This window comes from Penaeus chinensis, chromosome 20 (assembly GCF_019202785.1).
Source record: "Penaeus chinensis breed Huanghai No. 1 chromosome 20, ASM1920278v2, whole genome shotgun sequence".
NCBI classification, from domain to species: domain Eukaryota; kingdom Metazoa; phylum Arthropoda; class Malacostraca; order Decapoda; family Penaeidae; genus Penaeus; species Penaeus chinensis.
In genome coordinates, this window is record NC_061838.1 from 21,072,947 (window position 1) to 21,073,646 (window position 700).

The 700-nt window shown below is 44.3% G+C and overlaps 1 protein-coding gene across 1 annotated transcript in view; it reads left to right on the plus strand.

Annotated features, from left to right (window-relative positions):
- Positions 1–451: 451 nt before the first annotated feature.
- LOC125035939 overlaps positions 452–700 on the plus strand; it is a 2,672-nt gene continuing 2,423 nt past the window's right edge. Inside the window, exon 1 of the mRNA XM_047628250.1 lies at positions 452–465. Within this exon, the coding sequence (XP_047484206.1) occupies positions 452–465 (14 nt within the window). The remainder of the gene's footprint in view (positions 466–700) is intronic.

Genomic DNA, 700 nt, shown 5'->3' on the forward strand with positions numbered 1-700 from the left:
AGAAAAAACATTTAGGTTTATGCTTTATTGTTTTATTTTCCGTTTGGACGTCGATTTTGCCTGCGCTCTGCCTGCGACGGAGGGCTCAGCGATCTGTGCTTCTGAACTCTCTTTATTATACGCGCAATATCTCTCTCTCTCCTACTATCTCTCTCTCTGTCTGTCTGTCTGTCTGTCTGTCTGTCTGTCTGTCTGTCTGTCTGTCTGTCTGTCTGTCTGTCTGTCTGTATGTCTGTCTGTCTGTCTGTCTGTCTGTCTCTCTCTCTCTCTCTCTCTCTCTCACTCTCTCTCTCTCTCTCTCTCTCTCTCTCTCTCTCTCTCTCTCTCTCTCTCTTACTCTCTCTCTCTCTCTCTCTCTCTCTCTCTCTCTCTCTCTCTCTCTCTCTCTCTCTCCTTTTCTCTTTCCCATTTCCCTACTTATGTATCTCAAACGCACAAAGTTACATGCTAGATGAAGATGAAGAGGTAGCTACAGTAATTATAGCTTGACATGTAGGTATAGTTATAGGTAGACACAGAACAAATCGGATATGCAGGGCATAGACGCACAACCAATAAGAGAGGAAATGCACAGAAAGCAAATACAGGGAAGAAAGAAACGGAATTCTTGGCCCTCCATAAAAACCCTGTTTGGAGAGAGAAGGAAGAAAAGAGGAAGAAAGTCCAAGAGGCCTTGGTGGGGCTTTTGTTTTCCTACGAT